Source organism: Macrotis lagotis, chromosome 1 (genome assembly GCF_037893015.1).
Source record: "Macrotis lagotis isolate mMagLag1 chromosome 1, bilby.v1.9.chrom.fasta, whole genome shotgun sequence".
In the NCBI taxonomy this organism is placed as follows: Eukaryota; Metazoa; Chordata; class Mammalia; order Peramelemorphia; family Peramelidae; genus Macrotis; species Macrotis lagotis.
In genome coordinates this window covers 95,859,898-95,880,757 of record NC_133658.1, presented here as the reverse complement: position 1 = coordinate 95,880,757, position 20,860 = coordinate 95,859,898, and the positions used below count along the sequence as shown (strand labels likewise).

Here is a 20,860-nt window from a genome sequence, read left to right as displayed (position 1 = left end):
CCATTACCTTGAAAAAAAGCTAAAAAAAAAATAAAAAAGATGAACAAAAAACAGCAGCAACAACAAAAATCTGATCATAGAAAGTTCTTATGGTGACAGGGAAGATCAAGACACAAAGTCAGAAGAGAATAGCAATGTCAAAACACTTGTGGAATAAAACAAAGAAAAAGCCCAGGAAGAACTCAAAAAAAGGAGCATAAAAATCATTTAAAGAGAGATAAAAGAAAAATTGGGAAAAGAAATGAGTTATACAAGAAAATTATGAAAACGTCAATAGCTTTGTAAAAAAACCAACTGCTTAAAAATAGAATTGGCCAAATGGAAAAGGTGATACATAAATTTACTAATGAGGAAAACAACTTTTTTAAAAGTGTACTGGTCGGGCTGCTAGGTGACACAGTGTATAGAGCACTGGCCCTGGAATCAGGAGTACCTGAGTTCAAATTTGGCCTCAGACATTTAATAATTACCTAGCTGTGTGACCTTGGGCAAGCTACTTAACCCCATATGCCTTGTAAAAACTAAAAAAAAAAAAGTACACTTGTCAAATAGAAAAGAAAGTACAAAAGCTAATTAAGGATAATAACTCCCTAAAAGTTTAGAATTAGGCAAGCAGAAGCTAATGACACCATGCAACATCAAAAAATCAATCAAACAGTGGCAGCTAGATGGTGTAGTAGATAGAGGATTGGCCCTGGAGTCAGAGGATCTGATTTCAAATCTAACCTCAGATCACCTAGCTGTGTGACCTTGGGCAAGTCACTTAACCCCATTGCCTTGCAAAAATCCAAAACAAACAAACAAAACAAGAATTAATCAAACATATTCAAAAGAATGAAAAAAATAGAAGAAAATGTGAAATACTTCTTGGGAAAAATAACTGACCTGGAAAATAGATCTAGGAGAGACAATGTCAGAATCATTGGACTGCTCAAAAGCCATAATCAAAAGAAGGATCTATCAATTTTATAAGACTAATTTCATCTTTTAAGAAATTATTGGGGGCGGCTAGGTGGCGCAGTGGATAGAGCACTGGCCTTGGAGTTAGGAGTACCTGGGTTCAAATCTGACCTCAGACACTTAATAATTACCTAGCCGTGTGGCCTTGGGTAAGCCACTTAACCCCATTGCCTTGCAAAAAAAAAGAAAGAAAAGAAATTATCAAATAAAAGTGTCCTGGTATCCTGGAATCAGAGGACAAAATTAATATTGAAAGAATATGTTGGTCACCTCACAGAAGAGATCCCAAAATAAAAAGTCCAAGGAACATTATGGTCTAATTTTAGAACTATCAGGTCAAGGAAAAAATATTACATGTGCCCAGAAAGAAATCAAATATAGCAGAGTCACAATCAGGATTAAACAGTATTTAGCTGCTGCAACATTAAAAGATCTGAGGCATGGAACATGATATTCTCTGGAAGACAAATGAGCTAGGACTACAACCATGAATCACTCATCTGGCAAAATTAAGCATAATGCATCAAGGAAAATTATGGCTATTCAATGAAATAGAAGGATTGCAAGCTTTGATAAGGAAAAGACCAAAATTAAATAAAAACTAAAAGGGGAAGAAGGGAAAAGAAAACAAGAAATTCAATAGAACTAAAATGTCTATATCCCTACATGAGAAAATGATACTTCTAATTCTTTTTTTTTTAGATTTGTTTTTTGCAAGGCAAATGGGGTTAAGTGGCTTGCCCAAGGCCACACGGCTCGGTAATTATTAAGTGTCTGAGACTGGATTTGAACTCAGGTACTCCTGACTCCAGGGCCGGTGCTCTATCCACTGCTCCACCTAGCCGCCCCTCAATGATACTTATAATTCTTAAAAATTGTACCACTAATAGTATCACTAGAAGAAATATTCATGGACAGAGATATAGGTATAAGGTGAATTTGTGGGAATGATGTAAAAAATAAGCAATGAGAAAGAGAAGTACTGGGTGCAGAAGGAAAGGAGAAATATACAAAATGTACAAAAGACCTATTTCAAAAGAGGAGAATAATGAGAGAATGTGCTATGGGCATTGTTTGAATCTTACTATCAAGGTATTGGCTCAAAGAAGGAATAATATATACAATCAGTTGAATGTAGAAATATATCCTACCCAACAGGGAAGTAGAAGGGGAGAAAATAATTCAGGGGAAAGAAGACTGGCAGAAGGGAGGGCAGATTATAAGAGGTGGTAGACAAATTTAAAAAAGGGTGAAAGGAGAGGGCAAAGAGGAGGAAAAATAGGATGGAGTGAGTTACATAGTAATCATAACTGTGAATGGGAATGATATCAACTCTTCCATAAAATGGAAGCAGATAACAGAGTGTATCCAAAACCAAAATCCTACAGTATGTTGTTTACAAAAAAACAAATGTGAAACAGAGAGAGACACACACACAGAATAGTGGTGAGGGGCTGAAGCAGAATCTATTATGTATCAGCTGAAATAAAAAAAAAAGCCAGGTTAGTAATCCTGATCTCAGACAAAGAAAAAACAAAAATGGACTTAATTACAAGAGATAAGGAAAGAAACTATGTCTTGCTAAAAGATTTGACAGACAATGAAACCAATATTAGCACTAAACATATATGCAACATGGTATAGCATCTTCTTAAAGGAGAAGTTAAGTGAGTTACAGAAAGAAATAGACAGCAAAACTATACTATCAGGGGATCTCAACTGTCCCAGCTCAGAACTTGATAAATCCAACCAAAAAAATAAATAAGAGGGGGCGGCTAGGTGGCGCAGTGGATAAAGCACCAGCCCTGGAGTCAGGAGTACCTGAGTTCAAATCCGGTCTCAGACACTTAATAATTACCTAGCTGTGTGGCCTTGGGCAAGCCACTTAACCCCATTGCCTTGCAAAAAACCCTATAAATAAACAAACAAACAAACAAACAAATGAATGAATAAATGAATAAATAAATGAATAAATGAACAGACAAACAAGCAAATAAATAAATAAGAAAGAAACTACAAAGGTAAATAGAATATTAGAAAAATTAGACATGATAGACCTTTATTGAAATCTGAATGACAGCAAAAAGGAACATAACTTTTTCTCAGCAGTAAATAGCTCCTACATTAAAAAATGATCATATATTAGGGCATAAAAGCCTGAAAATCTAATGTAAAAAGCAGAAGTGGTAAACATATTCTTTTTTGGATTATAAGGCAATAAAATTTTCATTCTAAAGCATAAGTTGGACAAAGACCAAGTCATAGATTTAATCAATAGTTTCATTAAAGGGAATGAGAATAATGAGACAACATACCAAAATTTATGGGATGCAGTCAAATAAGTACTTAGGGGAAATTTTATTTCTCTAAATTCTTATATATCAACAAAATAGAAAAAACATAATGAATTGTACATGTAACTTTAAAAAATCCTGAAAAAAGAATGAATTAAAAATCCTCAATTGGTCACCAAATTTGAAATCAAAAGTGAGTTTAATAAGATTGAAAGTTTAAAAAAATACTATTGAGCTAATAAATAAATCTAAAAGCAGATTATATGAAAAAAATCAATAAGATAGGTAAGCCATTGCTTAATTTGATTTAAAAAAAGAAAACCCCAAATCCAGTATCAAAAGTGAAAAGTACGAAGTTACCATAAGTGAGGAAGAAATTAAAGCAATCATTATGAAAATATCTTGCCCAATTATATGCCAATAAATCTTACAAAACCAATGAATATTATGAAACTATCACTCAGATTAACAAATCATTAAATAGAATGTCTAAATAATCCCATTTTAGTAAAAGAAGTTGAACAAGCCATTAATGAGCTCCCTAAGAAAAAATACTCAGGATGAGTTGGATTCATAAGTGAATTCTACTGAACATTCAAAGAACTAATTTCAATACCATATAAACGATTTGGAAAAATAAGCAAAGACAGAGTACTACCAAACATCTTTTATTTTAATTATATATAATATGTATGTATATATATTATATATGACTAATAATTAAACCAGGAAGAGCTAAAATAGAGAAAGAAAATTATACACCAATTTCTCTAAAGACTATCCCTGCAAAAATTTTGAACAAAATGCTAGCAAGGTGATTACAACAATATATCACAAGGGCTATACACTTAAAACCAGATGGGGTTTTACCAGGAATTCAGGGATGGTTTAATATTAGGAAAACTATCAGCATAATTGTCCACATCAATAACAAAAACAAGAGAAATCATATGATTATCTCAATAGATGCTGAAAGCTTTTGACAAAACACAGCACCCATTCCTATTAAAAACACTAGAGAGTATAGAAATAAAGGGAGCATTCCTTAAAATGATAAGTAGTATCTATTTAAAACCATCAGCACCCATTGTCTATAATGGAGATAATTTGCAAACCTTCCCAGTAAGATCAGGAGTGAAGCAAGAGCTGAACCATTATCACCACTATTATTCAATATAGTACCAGTAATGTTAGCCTTAACAAGAAGAGAAGAAAAAGAAATCAAAGAAATAAGAATAGGCAATGAGGAAGCAAAACTATTATTCTTTGCAGATGACATGATTGTCTATTTACAGAAGCCCAGAGAATCATCAATGTAAAAACTACTTGAAATAATTTAAAACTTTAGCAAAGTTGCAGGATATAAGATAAACCCTCATAAATCATTGGCATTTCTTTATAATAACAACAGAGTCAAGCAGCAAAAGACAGAGAAATTCTATTTAAAATAAGTGTAAAGAACATAAAATACTTGGAAGCCAAGACACACTATGAACACAGTTTCAAAATACTTTTCACAGAAATAAAGTCAAATCTAAATAATTGGGAAAATATCAATTGCTCATAGATAGGCTGAGCCAATATAACAAAAATAATTCTGCATAAACTAATTTCCCTATTTAGGGCCATACCAATCAAATACCAAAAACTTATGTGATAAAGCTAGGAAATAAAACAACAAAATACATCTGAACAGAAAATCAAAAAAAAAGGGGAATTATTGGGACAAGAATACAAAAGAAGATGACCTAGCAATACCAGATCTCAAACTATTTTATAAAGCAATAGTCATCAAAACTATCTAGTACGGGCTAAGAAATGAAGTGGCAGATTAGTGGAATAGATTAGATACCCAAAACATAGTAGTCAATGTCAATGGTAAGCTGATGTTTGATAAATCTAAAGACCACAGATTTTGGGATCAGAACTCACTATTTGACAAAACTGGAAAACAATAGAATACAAACTAGGTATAGACCAACATCTCATATCATATACCAAGATAAGGTCTACCTGGGTACCTGGTTTAGACGTAAAGGGTGACACCACAAGCAAGCTAGAAGAGTAAGGAATAGTCTCTTTCTTGTCAGATCTATGGGGAAAGAAAGAATCCATGACAAATATGAGATGGAGAACATTAAAAAATATAAAGTAGATCAATTTGATTATGTTAAAATTAAAATAATAATTTTGTACAACAAAACCAAATGCCATTAAGAGTAGAAGGAAACAATCTTTACAGCATATGTCTCTGATAAAGGTCTTATTTCTCAGCTATATAAAGGACTGAGTCATATTTGAAAAAAAATCCATTCCCCAAATGATACTCAAAGAATATGAACAGGCAATTTTCATATGGAAAAATCAAAGTTATCTTTAAACATATGAAGACATGCTTTAAATCATTTTTTTAGGTTTTTTTTTTTTGCAAGGCAAATGGGGTTAAGTGGCTTGCCCAAGGCCACACAGCTAGGTAATTATTAAGTGTCTGAGGTTGGATTTGAACTCAGGTACTCCTGACTCCAGGGCTGGTGCTCTATCCACTTCGCCACCTAGCTACCCCTCTAAGTCACTTTTGAATAGAAAAAATGTAAATTAAAACAACTCTGAGGTACCACTCACACCTCTTAGATTTTCTACCATGAAAGGAAAATGATACATGTTGGAGAGGATATGGGAAAATTGGGACACTTATAAACTGCTGGCCAAATTGTGAACTGACCCAACCATCTAGAGAGTAATTTGTTGCCCAAAGGACAACAAAGCATACTTTTTGATACAGCAATCCCAACCAGTGCTAGGTCTATATCCCAAAGAGAATATTAAAAAAAAAAAGAAAAACCTACAAGTGCAAAATTGTTTCTAACAGTTCTTTCCATGTTGGCAAAATATTGGAAATTGATGAGCCCATCAATTGGGGAATGAGTGGAAAAACTGTGGTATTTGAATGTGATGGATTAGTTGACTTGCCCAGATTCATACAGCTAGTAAATATCTAAAGCCAAATTGGAACTCACAAAGATAAGTCTTCCTGACTCCAAATCTAGTGCTCTATCTACTCACTGCACTATCTCCTTATTCTCTTCTGTTTATTTTTAGTTTTTTTATATAGGTACATGTATATGTATATATATATATATATATATATATATATATATATATATATATATAATCTCTTCTGATAGAATATAAGCTTCTTAAAAGCAGAGACTTTCATTTTTTTCTTTCTTATTGTGCAATAAGAAATGATTAACACACAGATTTAAGAAAATCTTGGAAAGACTTGAATGAACTTATTCAAAATGAAATGAGCACAACCATGAAGACATTGTACATGGTATTAGCAATATTGGGAGATGATCAATTATGAGCAATTCAGAAATTCTTACCTATACAATGATCTAAGAACCAGTACAAAGGACTCATGAATGAAAATGCTATCTACACACACTCTGGACTCTGAATGTAGATCTAAGTATATTTTTTCACTTACTTTATTCTTTTTCTAGTCTTGCCTCCTCATTGCTTATTATAATTTCTTTGATTTCTTTTTCTTCTCTTCTTTTGCCTTTCTTCTTCAAGGATCCCAATTTTCCCATATCCTCTTCAACTTATATCATTTTCCTTTTAATTGTAGAAAATCTAATAGGTGTGAGTGGTATCTCAGAGTCATTTTAATTTGCATTTTCTATTCAAAAGTGAAAGAAAAACTTTGCTCTGTTTTGTCTGTCACAATTATCACTAATATAGCTATAAGTTTTACATTGATAGTCTATTTTAAATTGCCTCCATTTTGGAGGGAGAAGGGTGAAAGAAAGGAAGAAAAATTTGGAACTCAAAATCTTATAAAAATGAATACTAAATTTTTTTGACATATATAATTGGGAAAAAGTAAAATACTATTAAAAATAAAGATATCAGAAGAATTTTTAAAAAGGGTCAAGGTTTCCCATTATATCCAGGACCATCTCATCATCTTAAATCTATATCTTGCCACTAGACCAAGATGGCTCCAGAGGAGAGACCTAGGCTGTCAATCTTGAACAGCACTGCTTACTTAATCCAATTCATTTTCAAGTCATGATAGTACCTTCCTGATGTCATGATACTCTTCAAGAACAAAGAACAAGCAATGAACTACCTCAGTGCATTTCATTTCTACTTCTAGTCTTGGTAGCTAGATTAGTTGTATATATGAATGTTACATACAGAAACATATTTATAGCATATGTATATACATGTATGTGATATATGAATATATTCTATATAAACATATTTTGTAGCTATCAAATATATGTATACATATATACATATACACATATATACATATTTATTGTAAAAAATTTCTAAACCTTGAGTTCCTATAAATATATTAGTTATTATTACTATTATTGTTAGTTACTCTCATTCTTGTATTCTTTTTACTCATGTCCAATTCTTCACGATCCCTTATTTGAGGATATTTGGCAAAGATTCTAGCATGGTTTGCCATTTCCTTCTCCATGTGAGATTTGAGGAGAGAGGCTGCAGAAAGTTTTTTAAAAGTTTCTCTTAGAAAAGTTTTTTTGAAAGTTTCTCTTTAAAAAAGTAAACATTTTGGGAAAAGGGATGAGCATGAGGTAAGCATCAATATTATAAATAGCTTAAGAAACCATAATAAATAAGATATATGGATTCTAGAAGGAATTCCTTTTGTATGATCTATTTGGTTCAATTATCAGATTTCAGTTAGATAATATTATTACCTGACATTCATATTTACTCTTCCAACTCATTTTACAAATGAAAAAACTGAGGCAAACAGGATTAGTTGTGACTTGCCCAGGTTCACACAACTAGTAAATGTCTGAAGCCAAATTTGAACTCACAAAGATGAGTCTTCCTGACTCAAAACCCAGTTCTCTAATCACTGCACTACCTAGCTGCCCTCTTTCCTTATTACCTTCAGTTTCTTATAATTTTCTATATGCACATATGTGTGTGTGTGTGTGTGTGTGTGTGTGTGTGTGTATAATCTTTTCTGATAAAATGTAAGCTTCTTGAAGGCAGACTGTTTCCTTTTTTTTCTTTCTATCTCCGGAAATTAACCCAATGCCTAATATGTAATATTAGCACTTAATAAATGCTTTAGGGTTTTTTTTGGGGGGGGGTTGTTTTTTTCATTTTGCATTGCTCCACAAAGTCTTTCCAGAATTTTTTATATCTCTCATTTATAATTTTTAATGTCACTGATATTCTATACCATATATATATATGTATGTATTTATGCATTAGATAGATAGGCAAATAGACAGATTGATTGATTGATTTATAGATATGAGAGAGACTTTTAGATCATTGATTTTTAAAACTGGAAGGAACCTCAGAGGCCCTTTGGTCCTGGTGAGGAAACTTGGGTCTAGGGAAATTTTGTCCCATAGGAAAGTTACTTGAAAGTTATAAGGTCATATAGGTAGCAAATGACAGGGCAGTATTTGAACCTAGTTCCTCTGACTCCAATACCATTGTACTTTTTCACTGTACATCATTGTCTTGATTATTCAGAACCTCATTATTCAATAACCCCAACTTTTTGCCTTCTGCTAGGCCATTTTTTCTTAGTTTGTACTTTAAGAGATAATTTCTAGTATAAAAAGAACCAACTCCCCAAAAGATTAATGTGGTTGATAATCTTAGAGAAAGTTTTGTTTTCTCAAAAGAATGAATCCAAATATGTTTTGTTACCTTCCCTTTTCTTCCATCCTTCTTTCCAATACCCAGCACATTGCTATCACACAGGGAATCACATAAGCATACAAATACACATAATGACTATGGATGATAGAGATGTGAATTGTATTTGGACATTCACTGGGCAAGCTTCCTTTATTTCACTGAATAAACTTTTGTGTTGACTTATTTCCTCCATTAGAATGCAAACTGTATGAGGGACAGAATCGTGGGTTTTTTCCTTTCTTGTACCCTAGGTCTTAACTCAGTGTCCAATACATAGTAAGTGTAAGTGTTTGTTGCTTGATGTACTGGATCACCTTGGAAGATGCCCTTCCTTCAAGCTGAGCTGTCTACACTGTCTACAATGTTCCAGGGGTCCAGAGGCACCAAAGACAACTGAGAGTTCAAAGCAGGTCTGGTTTTTAGAATGGAGTATGTAAAGTTGACTGATCAGAGACTGAAGACACCATCATGACCATGTGTTGCTTAGATATTTATTCTCTTTTGGTGTCTTTTTTTAATAGTCTCTAGTCATAGTATGGATTTCCCCTTTCAGTTTTTTGGGGTTTGTGAGAATAGATTGATATAGAAAATGCAATCAGTCAGATCTCATCATTAAAATGTACCAAGACTGGCAAAATCTCTTCCATTGGAAACACATCAAAAGTGCCTTTTTATATGTACATATTGAAATAAGATCCTGGATGTGTCTGTTAGCATGGGAATGTTTCTGAAAACTTTTCAAGAAGTCCTTCTGCAGGCTTTTTTAAAGGCCTCATGACATTATTGTTGAATAACTTCCTTTCATTCTGTCAGCCTTTAAATGCTTTTAAAAGCATTTTCTGTTCACTGCCATGGAAATGCCCCTGTTAATGTTCAGTAATGTGAGTTGGAGCATTTTGTATTTTTTGAGAGACCCTCACCTTCTGGAGGCAACACAATGTCTGGGTCAACTATGTCAACGACATGCCGAAATGCAGTCAGCTTACAGGAATATGAGTCAGAGTGCATATTCTATCTTGGGGATCCTTGAGCTTATCCCCTTCTTAGAGCTGGTCTAGAGGCTTAGTACCTATCCAAGCCCAAGATACTTTTCTTTTCATTAAATTCACAAAAACCCTCCCTACGTCAACAGAGTAGCTTAGGTGGGAATGGATGAGACCTTTCCCAGCTGAACAGGAAGTTTAACAAATAAATACTTCTGATTCCTCTTGAAATGCTGTAGTCTGTGACCCCCAGAGAGGCGAACATGTAGTCTGTAGTGAGGGAGAGAAAGCTTGGGGAGTTTAAAGAGGAAATGATGTCACTGCTTAATGAACAGGTTGCCAGCTTCTTCATCTCAGGACAAATGTGTCATAGTAAAACTCTTTACCAGGTTATAACTACTGAAAGTTCTGATGTAGCTGAGGTCTCTTCTGTGATGTAGGTTCGTAGGAAAGGGGGACGTGCTGAAATTCAAGGTAATTAGAAGCCCCCCCACCTCCCGCTCTATTTCCCTTCTCCAGATCAGGTAGGATCTAGTTGGCATGGAAGTTGGTAATAGCCATGATTGTTTTTATGTAGACCACAAACCCAGTCTTTAAAATAACTCTGCATTAGCCATTTGACCAATCAACAATTTTATCATAAATAGACCAAAATGCCAACTTTTCTCCTCCCCATCAGTACCCAATTACTAAAAATCAGCTTTTAGAGTTCCCTGCTTTCATTTATGTCTTTTCTTCCCTTATTAGAATGGGAATTTTTTGGTGACTAGAATAACCTTTCTTTTTGTTTGTATTTTTTTATCTCTAGCTTCTGGGATAATTTATTAAGTGCTTACACTTAATAAATGTTTGTTTTTATCCTTATTTCTTTTTTCTTCCTTTTCTACTTCTTCCTCCCCTCTTTCCTTCCTTCATCTTCCCCCCCCTCCTTCCTTCCTTGCCTTCTTTCTCTCCTTTTCTTCTTTCTCTTAGAAGGGCTATATTTTCTTTACATATCAGGAGTCTAGCAAACTTATTTGGTCCCACAATATCAATGGAGTATAAGGCAAATTATTTGAAAGAAAATAGAAAAGTAAATCAAATGTCCATGGGAAACACTGGTGGAATACACTGTTTTTTCCCTAAATAGGATCTGAATTTTACTAATGCTTTTATGGGGCACAAGGGCTTGAAGAGAGCTCTCCCTACTTCCCCCCCTCTCTCTGTCTCTCTGTCTCTCTCTGTCTCTCTGTCTCTGTCTCTGTCTCTGTCTCTGTCTCTCTCTCTCTCTCTCTCTCTCTCTCTCTCTCCTTGTATTTACAGAGGGAAGCAAAGAAAGAGAAGCCACATATCACAGAACAACTTTTAACAGTGTCCTAATTCATTCCATGTTTTAAGAATAAGTTATATCCAGAATAAACCATTAATTAAATTGTTCTGTGATGCTTTTGTTGGATCAATAATGTAGCTACTCTAAACACCACTCTGTATACTCCCTCCCCACAACTCCCATTCTTTTCTTTTGCTGGTGGTGAGAACATAACAGGAGTGTTTTGATTGATTGGTGGAGGCCCTGCTACATTTCAGATGGGCTATGAAAATTGCAGGGGCTCATTGCTTGCCCTTGTTAAGGGCTATCCATCCACCCTCCCAGTGTGGTTCCAACTACCCTGTTGATTTGTCTCTGTTCTGAGTAGTCCCAGGGGATTGCTTTACTCCATATGTGTCTACCAGTGCCTGGGGCACCTCATTCTAACTGAGACTCTGTGATGTGATAGATATGTGTGGATAATACATGTCACAGATTCTAGAAGGATGCCATGTTGTAACCCTTGCAAAAGACTACATTTCAGATGTCACACTTAGTTCAAGCTTTAATTTTAGGTAATTGCAAGCATCACCTCTCCTTACACCAATTTTTTTAATTACTGGAAACATGCGGAGTCAGATAATCTGAGTTCAGATTTTAAGTGAGGCACTTATTACCTGGGTGACCTTGCACAAATATTTAACATCTTTGGGTTCCTTTTCCCTCATTTGTAAAATAAAGTAGTTGGATTAGATGACTTGTAAAGTCTCCTCCATTTCTAAATCTATAATTCTATGATACTATAATCATTATACCTTCTCTGTCTATAGTATTATACTATCCTATGCACATCTGCTCGCCCTAGAATCTGATAATGTGAATATGTTCTTTGGCTTCTTTATATACTTAGATTTCAGCAAGGCATTTAACAGAACCTCTCATGTTATCTTAGTGGACCAGATGGATAAATGGAGGCTAGATGACAGCACAGTTAGGTAGAGTTAGAATTGATTAAATGGCTGGCCCCAAAATAGTCCTTGATGGATAAGTGTTATGCTGGAAGAAGATCTCTAGCAAAGTGCCCAGAGATCTGTTCTTGCCTCTCCGTTCTTCAACAGATAAAAGCATAGATGGCATGCTTATCAAATTTTCATATGAAATGAAATTTGGAGAGATAACTGATATGTTGAACAATCAAGACAGGATACAAAAGTAGCATAAAGGATAAATTGCTCAAATATAATAAGATGTAATTTAATAGTGATAAATCAAAGTGCTGTACTTAAGTTGAAAAAAATCAGCATCAGAATACAAGATGGGGAGGCATGGATAAATAAGTATATAAGGAAAGCGATCTAGGATTTTAATGAATGTATTACTTGTACTCAGTATGAATCCTTCAGTCAGTCAATTAATAAACATTTAATGAGTGCCTATTCTTTGTCAAGCACTAAAGATATAAAGAAAGGCCAAAGATGGTCCCTGCCCTTGAAGAATTTACAATCTAATGAGAAGAAAACATGTGAACAACTACACACAAACAAGCTATATACAGGATAAAGAGGAAATAATAGAGGAAAGGCAACAAAATGAAGAGAGATTAGGAAAGGCAGCAGCACATTAGCACACAACCCACAAAAGCTAATGCAATCTTGGATTACAGCAATATAACCATCATTTTCAGTATGAAAGAAGGGTTAGTTCCAGTTTTGCTGCTCTGGTGGGACCACATCTAGAGTGTTGTATTCCATGATAAGCTGTATAAAGAGTATCTAGAATGGATAAGGAACTGGAGACTCAGTCATACAAAGATTATTTGAAGGAATTGTAGATATTTAATCAGGAGAGTGTGGGAAGGGCAGTGCAGAGCAACTCTCATCAAGTATTTGAAAGGCCATTCATGTGGAAGATGTAATATTAGGTTTGTTTTGCCTAGCCCCAGAAGGCATAACTAGTAGTTAGAACTGTACCCTATGTGAAATAATTTGTTTGCCACATGAAGTAGTGAGTGCCTTTTCCCCTGAAAATATTCTCAACAGGCTTAGTGTCAAACTGTTTAGTTATGGGATGGGTTAAACCAAATGATCTTTGGAGAACCCCATTCTAATTCTAAGACTCAATGACTTGATTTGTTGCATAGTTGTATATTTAAATGTTATTCCCCCTATCTCATTTCCCTCCAGATCTTTCTTGAAAGGCTACACATTCTGTCTTTTATTTCTATCACTTTCATAATAGGTTATTGGCATTTGAACTTCACTGGCACCACCACAGTCCTTCCCAAACAGAGATGGAGCATTAACTTCTAGTCCCAACTCTGCCTTTAACCAGTTATTCTGGTAAATTACTTCACCAATCTGGGCTTCCATTCCATCAGCTGTTAGATCAAATAGGGAAGTTAGCTCAATGGTCTCCAAGATATCTTCTAGCTCAAATATGCTATGATTCTAATTCTTCCTTGCTCTTCTATTGAATTTCCATGAGCTTTCTTATCTAAATTACCTTAAGAATAATTTATGCCATAATAAAAATACCTGTCAGTTGAATCCCCTGGACTTTTGTTCCCTTTTCTTTCCCCTCTGTCATCTTGTTCTTTGAAGCAGTCTGTTTTCTCAATGGTGACAGCTGAGAATGTCTCCAGAAGTAAAGAAAATCTTGTGTGTGTCCTCCAGGCCCAAGAAGTCCACAGAACACCTTGTCTTCTCATCCCTGCCATGGCCTAACATCCTTATATTCAGTCCATGGGAAGAACATGTCTCTGGCATTGACTGCCCTTGATTTTTAGTGAGGGTCACTTGTGAAGACTAATTTCTGATAAGAGAAGTATGGTGTCTAGAGAAGGGGAGACAATAAGCTTACTATCCTCTGCCCTAGTCACAGCATGAAGTCTGGTCTAGAGTAATCACTTAATAAACATTTGAATTAGACCACAGCTGGAGCATTGTGTTGAGTTCTGGGTGCCACATTTTAAGTGGGACTGCGAAATTATAGTGCATCTAAAGTAGGGCAATTAGGATAGTGAGGGGACTTGAAACAATAGCATATAAGAGAACAAAAGATTTGGGGGAAATAGATTAGCTATCTTTAGGGGAATGGAAGGACTATTTCATATATGTTTATGTATATATAACACATAGACACATGTGTTTGTATTTATAGTTGAGGATAGACTTGTTCTACATACATACGTTTGAACATATGTCTATGTATATACATGTACCCACACACATGTATATATATATATATATATATATATATATATATATATAACATATATACAAACACAGCCTAACAGTAATATACATATATATATATATATATATATATATATATATATATATATATATGTTTATTCTGCTAGGTTCCACAAGAAAGAATTAGATGCAATGGGGAAAAGGTAAGGAGAGTCATATTTAAGGTTGCTATAAAGACAAACTTCTGAAAAATTAAAACTATGTAGAAGTGGAATGGGCTACCTAGGGAGATAGTAGGAATTCTTCCTCACTGGAAGTCTTCAAGAAAAGTCCAAATTACCAAATGCTAAATATTTTGTAGCAGGGGTTTCCTCTAGAGAGTACAGAGATTCTTTACTTGGGTCTGTAGACCTCTTGACTTAGGGTGTTGTCTGTGAACTTGGATGGAAAAATTTATACTCATTTCAATATAATTAATTTCTTTATATTCCTACACATTTTATTTTTACACATTTGAAAGCATAAGAAGGGGTCCATGCCACAAAAAAGGTTAAGAAGTCCTGAGCCAAACAATCTCTAAGTTCCTATCTGAGACTGAGTGATTCTGTAATGTATTGGTATGTGTTAGCTTCGATACATCCTCTTCCATAAGTTTTTTTTCATATTGTCTGCCTCAATGAAAATGATCCTTCCTCAGATCTTTTACAGTACCTTGTCTGGACTTGTACATTCCAATTTGTATAGTATCTGCTTCCTTCCTTTATTTCCTCCTACTGAATCATAAGATTCTTAAAGGCAGGACACTTAACTTATTCATTTTTGGATACACCAGTCTCTAGCATACTGTCTTATATAAAATAAAGCATATATAGATAATATTTATTTGTTGAATTGTTGGATGTTATATTTTTCAGATATACAATTATGTAAACACAAGCTTAATTCAATTCAGTTTGGGGGATAAGTGTTCAAGTCATGGTTAAAATATAAACTTCTACGGGAAGCTTTTCCCAGCATCTTAATTCTAGTGATTTCCCTCTTTAAATTATTTCTTATTTTTTCTGCATGTAGTTTGTTTGTACATATTTCTTTGCCTATTTCTCCTATATGGATTGTGAGCTCCTTGAGAGCAGGGATGGTCTTTGCCTCTTTTTATATCCCAGTGTTTAACATAGTCCCTGGCACTTAAAAACCATTCATTAAATATTTATCGATCATTTTGACTATCTGATAAAATGAGCTGGAAATCCACAATTTGGGTGGGTGGGGAATCTTTTAGTTGAATTGGTCAATAGGAATAGTCCCTGAGATTTAAACAAGTCATTGCTGTGTATTTTGGCATGGGTTTGAACAAGGAGTTTAATCAGAGGTCTCTCATGAATTAATTTGCCTTATGAATGGGTTTTCATTTGTTTTTGCTTAGCACAACCTTTGCACAAGTGGTCACCCATGCCTGAATGTCCTCTCTCCTTATCTCCATCTTGAAGAATCTTGAACTAATTTCTTTTTGAGTACAGATCCGTCACCCTTCTCAACATAAGACCTCTCCTTGATCTCCCTACCCACCACAATTGTTAGCATGCTCTCATTTCAAAGTACTTTGGATTTCTTTTCATATTCACTAATTGTTGTACATATTGTATACCCCAGGCCTCTATCCCAAGAGAATCTAGTCTCCTTGAGGGCAGACTGCTGTTTCTGTTGAATCCATTGTGCCTGGGTTGGCTTCTTATAATTTGTGGTTTATTAAGAAATGCTTTTTCTTGCTGTGGTTGTTGAATCTGCATGCAGAATTTAGAACAAGTAGGAGATCGATAAAAACTTGTTAATTAACTGAAAAATAGATTCCCAAATATACAAAATAGAATTTAACCTTTGCTAATTCTAATTTTCTCTGTTGTCATTTAGAATCGTTTTTGAAGATTAACTGGGTAAAAATCTATAGAGCATATATTGTTATTTTTCAGGGAAGAAATGGTAACCACATTCCCATTTCTTAACAACAACAAAAAAATGTACATGCTGTGTGATTTCAAATAGTAAGAATAATAAATAGTAAATTTGGCTCAGGTTGAAAATGGCTTTTAAAATAATGGCCAAGTCTAAAAATGAGGACTTTTTCAATTCAAAATGTGCCCTGTCTTTGTGTTTTATAGGTATCTGGCCCTCTGAAGAGGTTCTGGCCTACTACTGCCTCAAGCACAATCAGATGTTCAGGTACTAAAGCTGCACTTTAAAAGACACTTTGCAGGCCATTAGGTGTATTGTATCTGCATGCATGGGAGGAAGATTTCCATGATTAAAGTCTTCAGATTAAATTGTAAGAAAAAGTTCAAGGTGAAAACATGTAGCTCTTGACAAAGAAATCTGGACAGCCTTTGGCTACTAATATTGCACAGCAAGCTTTTTGCACATGTCAAAGATTTTTGATTTCCACTCAAGGCATTGTATTTCACTTTGATTTGGGGAAAACAAAAGTGAAGCTCTAATCAATAAGTTCTGATTGTGAAGGTTGGGAAAAATAAACATTGTTCAACTTCTACTAAGGAAGCGACTAAGGAATATTTGATAAATAATATTGTACTAAAGAATATTTGATCAATAACATTGCATTACTATTATTTCAAAATACTATCCTACCCCAGGATTTAAAGGTATTTTCTATAATTAACAATATATGTTTATAAAGCATAAATGATTATTATCAACTCATGTCACAGAAATGTTTTCGTCTATGACTGTGTATATCAGAAAGGCAGGTAGTGGGGGTTTTAAAAATATCTGTTCCTTTCAGATCCCTAAAGATAAAGATGGTAGAGCTAGATAATATAATTCCCAATTTTTCAGAGTCATCAACTCTGCACTTATTCAGTAACCCATTCTGATTCCAAAAGAGCCATTAAAAATCTTGCTGTGTGTTTTTCAAAATATCTATTTATTATATTAATTCAATTTTTGAAACTCTGTAGGTCCATATTTACCAACTAGTTCATAATTACTTTGAGCAACTAGATGGCGATTAAGTCCATTATAAAATATGAAAGTTCTTTCCCTCTATCCTCCCTCTTTCCCCCCCTTTTTTTAGTCCTGCTTTTTCTTTTCATCCTAAGGCAAGAAATTCCTCTCCAAAAAAATTTGAAGAAGAAATGATTCTAAGGGTTTGAATTTACTAAAGAAAAGCAGGGTAGTTGAGAGTTAGGGCTGCAGATCTGCCCTGAAAGTCCAGTATTTGCTCATCTCCCTGAGCTTAAGATTTTCTGTGGAGTTCCAATCAGGGAGCATCCCATCCTGGGTGAGAATGTCACCCAGTGGAGAGATGCTTAGGCACAAAGGGGAAGGTAAGTGCAGAGTGCCATGTCAGATTTAACTGCCTTACTTTTGTGAGGCTGAGTCTCCAAGCTTGGAGCACTACTTTAGCTTGGGTTGGATGGTTAAGCCATAATATGCTCCCTCTTGTTTAATCACTGTGTTGTGTTGGGGTCACTTGTGATGTAAGTGTTACTTACTAAATGTTCTTTGTAGAACTGGTCTTTGTGGAGCTGTTTGCCTTTCCAAAATGATTATGTTTGCTTCAGAATTAAAAAAAAAATACCGAAGTGCATTTATTTGTGTGGGTTGTGTGTGTACGCAGCTAGATATAGGTATACACACATATAGTCGCCATTTACTTGTCTAACTGTTTTTGAAGGAATGAATGTGGATTAACAGTGTTATCCTTTCCTGACAATTATCTTTCGCTACTCTAGCCAGTTTAGTTCTAAAAGACAGCGCCATTGACAAGGGAAAAAAGGGAACCTTCTCAGATTTTTCAGCTCAGCGGTGGTAATGTTGCAGTGAACACTAATGAGGGAACCCCCACTGATTTGCCTGCTTTGTGACTTTTCTATTTCATAATTATTTTTAAAACGCAAAACGACATGAGGTAGCCTAGTCATGTCTCTACAACTTCCTGGTAGTGCCGTTCTTACTGCAGATGGCAATTTGTTCTTGTAACATATATGTCTCTCTGGCCATTTTCATCTAATTTGTATGGGTTCTACCATTTCTTTTCTCTCTTTCAGGGACCTTGCTGTGTGTGAGCTAGGGGGTGGCATGACATGCTTGGCTGGGCTCATGGTAGGTCTTTTCTCAATTCCAATCCCATTCAGAGGGAGGAACAAAAGAAAAAATGTTCCAGTGCCTCCAACTGCTGGGTCAGAGAACCGTCAACAGCATCAGCTGCGGTCAAGCTGCCGAGTCTTGAGAGACCTTCTAGATTGACTTGCTTTCGGATCATATTGATTTTATGGTTGCCTCGATGAGCAGAAACATTTTACCTCCGTGTAGTCAATATCTCTTGTTGTGACATTCCAGGCCACGCACGGGCTTTCATTGCCATAGCTAAAGCATTTTTTTTTCAGATTATAGTCCCATTTGCTAAGATACAGGAATAGCCTGGCGAATCACAGTTGGAGCACCATGATATAGCTGCTAATGTTTTGCCTGCATTATTACACCAACAAACATGATCCAGAGCTCTCAGTAATTAGATTCTTTTGAATTAGATTGGCCATTCAGGAACGTCGTTCACCATTCTCTGGGTTCTGAGTCATGTATTCAGGAGATATTATGTAGCAGCACAGTGCATTAGACAAGTTTTTATGTCTCTACAAATAAAAGCATATTGTTACACTGATTGGCATTTGACAAACCTGTCGCTCTCATACAATGTGTCGAGGTTACAGCCCAATGTGTGAGCATGTCAAAGCTCACAAAAAAATTACCCTTACAAAGCCATCTGCCTGCAATGCAAAGTTATATGAAGGGCATCAGGCAGTCAGACAGAAGCCGAGTGAAAGGCAGAGTGACAGCCTCGTATGATGGCTCTACTAGATAAACAGAAGCCCGCAAATGAAAGCCTCTCAGAATACCATCATCCGCTGTCACAATGCAATTACTGAACAGAATGATAGCAAGATAGAGGCTCCCGCAAATGGAATGATAAAAGTATTGACTGATTTGATTGAATGATTAAAATAATGCAGACATAAAATGAAAAAAGATTGAAGATTGTTACAGAGAAATAGGTGAGGAAGCATGATACTGAAGGCTTGTCACTCCTGTCTTCACTTCCACACAGACAAGCATATTTGCTCATTGTTTGCTGTGCTCCTTTTTTTTCAGGTTGCTATTTCTGCAGATGTCAAAGAAGTTCTGTTAACTGATGGGAATGAAAAGGCCATCAAAAGTATCCTTATTCAGATAGAAAACGGGGTTTGTTGTGCTCGCTCCTTTTTCCTGACTGAGGAACAATTGATAGAAAGAAAGACAGCATGGGGTATATATGTTAAAAAAAAAAGAGTTTCCTCTCATAAGTAATTAAAAAAGTAGAAATATATGGAATTCAGGGAACAAAAGTACATTGTTTTCCTATTGAAATATTCTTCACATCACTTCTTATCAAAGAGATGCATATTTATGGGCAGCAGAAGAATATATAAAATGCGGTTGCTACTTCTTTCTCTTTTTTTTTAGTGGAATCCTTTAAAAAAAATCTGCCATTATATGAAATTATTCATTCATTTAGTATTTATTACTCTGGTTGAGCCTAGGAAAATTTTACTTCCACTTTTCTTTCAGGTATTAATCTTTTATATTATTATGTGAGGTGTATGCTATAATATTGTTACTCCCCTATAATGCTGTTAGCACTATAATTGCCTTGAAGTTATCTACATCCTTCCACTTAAAATGGCTATCAGTTTTCCATTATTGCCTTTATTTAGGATTATGAAAACCTATCTTCCTTTTTTCTAATAGGTTATTACAGTGCATACTCTATTATATTAGATTATACTTTACTAATATGTACACAGAGTTGGCGAAAATTGAACTGTACTTTAAGAAACAAGCATAATTTGTAGCCACTGCAACCTTGGAACTGGTTTGTTCAAGGAATGTTAATGGCCATTAGAAATCGAGAGGAAAAGTGGAAGATATGTTTGCTTTGGGTTTTTTAGTTTGTGTAACATTTGCATCTCATAAAGACAGACAGTTTATTTGATTCTTGGGCCACTGAGATGTCAGAAGGGTTTTGAATTTTTTTGAATTGTATTTGAAATGGCCTTGTGTGTGCTTTAGATTTCTATTTGGGGAGCTTGACTATCAATGATTATTTCTCTTTCCAAGGAATTCACAGCAGCTCTATCAAGCTGTTCACACTGAAGAAAGGTGGTACAGGAACCTGAGTTAATATTGTTCCCTTCTATTTGTACACTTGGAAGAGCCCCACCCAGCTAATTGTTTTAACAGTGAAAAAAAATTCAGGGAGGAAAACATGGCCAATCAAATCTCAGCCTCTCTTTTTTAAAATGCAGAACATGATATAAGTATCATGACCTGGAGGGACTCATTGAAAATTCTTACAAATTTTTTTTTTTAGGATTA

The 20,860-nt window shown here is 35.0% G+C and overlaps 2 protein-coding genes across 2 annotated transcripts in view; one reads left to right on the top strand and one right to left on the bottom strand.

Annotated features, from left to right (window-relative positions):
- The window catches only part of LOC141513442 (calmodulin-lysine N-methyltransferase-like), a 116,186-nt gene extending 106,209 nt beyond the window's left edge, over positions 1-9,977 (bottom strand). The window contains exon 1 of the mRNA XM_074223287.1: positions 9,890-9,977. Coding sequence (XP_074079388.1) covers positions 9,890-9,977 — 88 coding nt within the window. The remainder of the gene's footprint in view (positions 1-9,889) is intronic.
- A 286-nt stretch (positions 9,978-10,263) lies between these two features.
- The window catches only part of LOC141513378 (calmodulin-lysine N-methyltransferase-like), an 84,235-nt gene continuing 73,638 nt past the window's right edge, over positions 10,264-20,860 (top strand). Inside the window, exons 1-5 of the mRNA XM_074223158.1 lie at positions 10,264-10,388; positions 10,472-10,476; positions 16,591-16,651; positions 18,496-18,550; positions 19,598-19,661. Of these exons, the coding sequence (XP_074079259.1) occupies positions 10,264-10,388; positions 10,472-10,476; positions 16,591-16,651; positions 18,496-18,550; positions 19,598-19,661 (310 nt within the window). The remainder of the gene's footprint in view (positions 10,389-10,471; positions 10,477-16,590; positions 16,652-18,495; positions 18,551-19,597; positions 19,662-20,860) is intronic.